Raw genomic sequence first — 814 nt, 5'->3', positions numbered from 1 at the left:
ATCTATCTATCTATAAAATGTGTGTGTACACGTACAAATATGTTTACATATATACTCCAACCATGGCTAACAAGGACTAAAAAATCCTTGTTATTACATGTCTCTTGGATGTGTACCATTCAGCCTCTTTGGATACTAGTATGAATATCAATTAATCTGCCAACACATATTAGGGACCATCCATATGTAATCTTGGAGAAACACAGATATGATGGAAATTGTGGGCTTATTTAGCCTGGAATTTATTTTTGACAATTCTCTTCACAGCATCCTTTACATCTTTATTTCTCAGACTATAGATCAAGGGATTTAACACAGGACTCACAAAAATATAGAAAACTGCCACAATTTTCCCTTGTTCTACAGATGTCTCTGAGGGAGGTCTTAGATACATGCAAAACAGAGTCCCATAAAAGATAGTGACAGCTGTCAGGTGTGAGCCACAGGTAGAGAAAGCTTTACGCCGGCCCTCAGCTGAGCGGATGCGCAGGATGGCCACGAAAATGAACACGTAAGAGATGAGAATGATTGTCAGAGAACAGGTGAGGTTTGAACCAGCAACTATAAACATGGCAGTTTCCTTGATGTAAGTGTCTGAGCAGGAGAGGACCATGAGAGGTGGGTCAGCACAGTAGAAGTGGTTAATCTCATTAGGGCCACAGAAGGATAGACGGAGCATCAGGATGGTTTGTATCAGACCATTGACAAAGCTATAGATGTAGGGTGCAGTGACCAGAGATATACAGATGTTCTTGGACATTTTGCTGCTATAGAGCAGTGGATTACAGATAGCCACGTAACGGTCATAGGCCAT

At 41.0% G+C, this 814-nt stretch overlaps 1 protein-coding gene across 1 annotated transcript; it reads right to left on the bottom strand.

Moving 5' to 3' along the window:
* Window positions 1-226: 226 nt before the first annotated feature.
* On the bottom strand, window positions 227-814 carry LOC114039308 (olfactory receptor 1030-like). Its single transcript, XM_027856996.1, has one exon. It carries the CDS (start codon window positions 812-814, stop codon window positions 227-229), a length of 588 nt encoding a protein of 195 aa, XP_027712797.1.

This window comes from Vombatus ursinus, unplaced genomic scaffold (assembly GCF_900497805.2).
Source record: "Vombatus ursinus unplaced genomic scaffold, bare-nosed wombat genome assembly UNPS02011779.1, whole genome shotgun sequence".
NCBI lineage: Eukaryota > Metazoa > Chordata > Mammalia > Diprotodontia > Vombatidae > Vombatus > Vombatus ursinus.
Note: the sequence above shows the minus strand (reverse complement) of the source record. Positions and strands in the feature narration are given on the sequence as shown.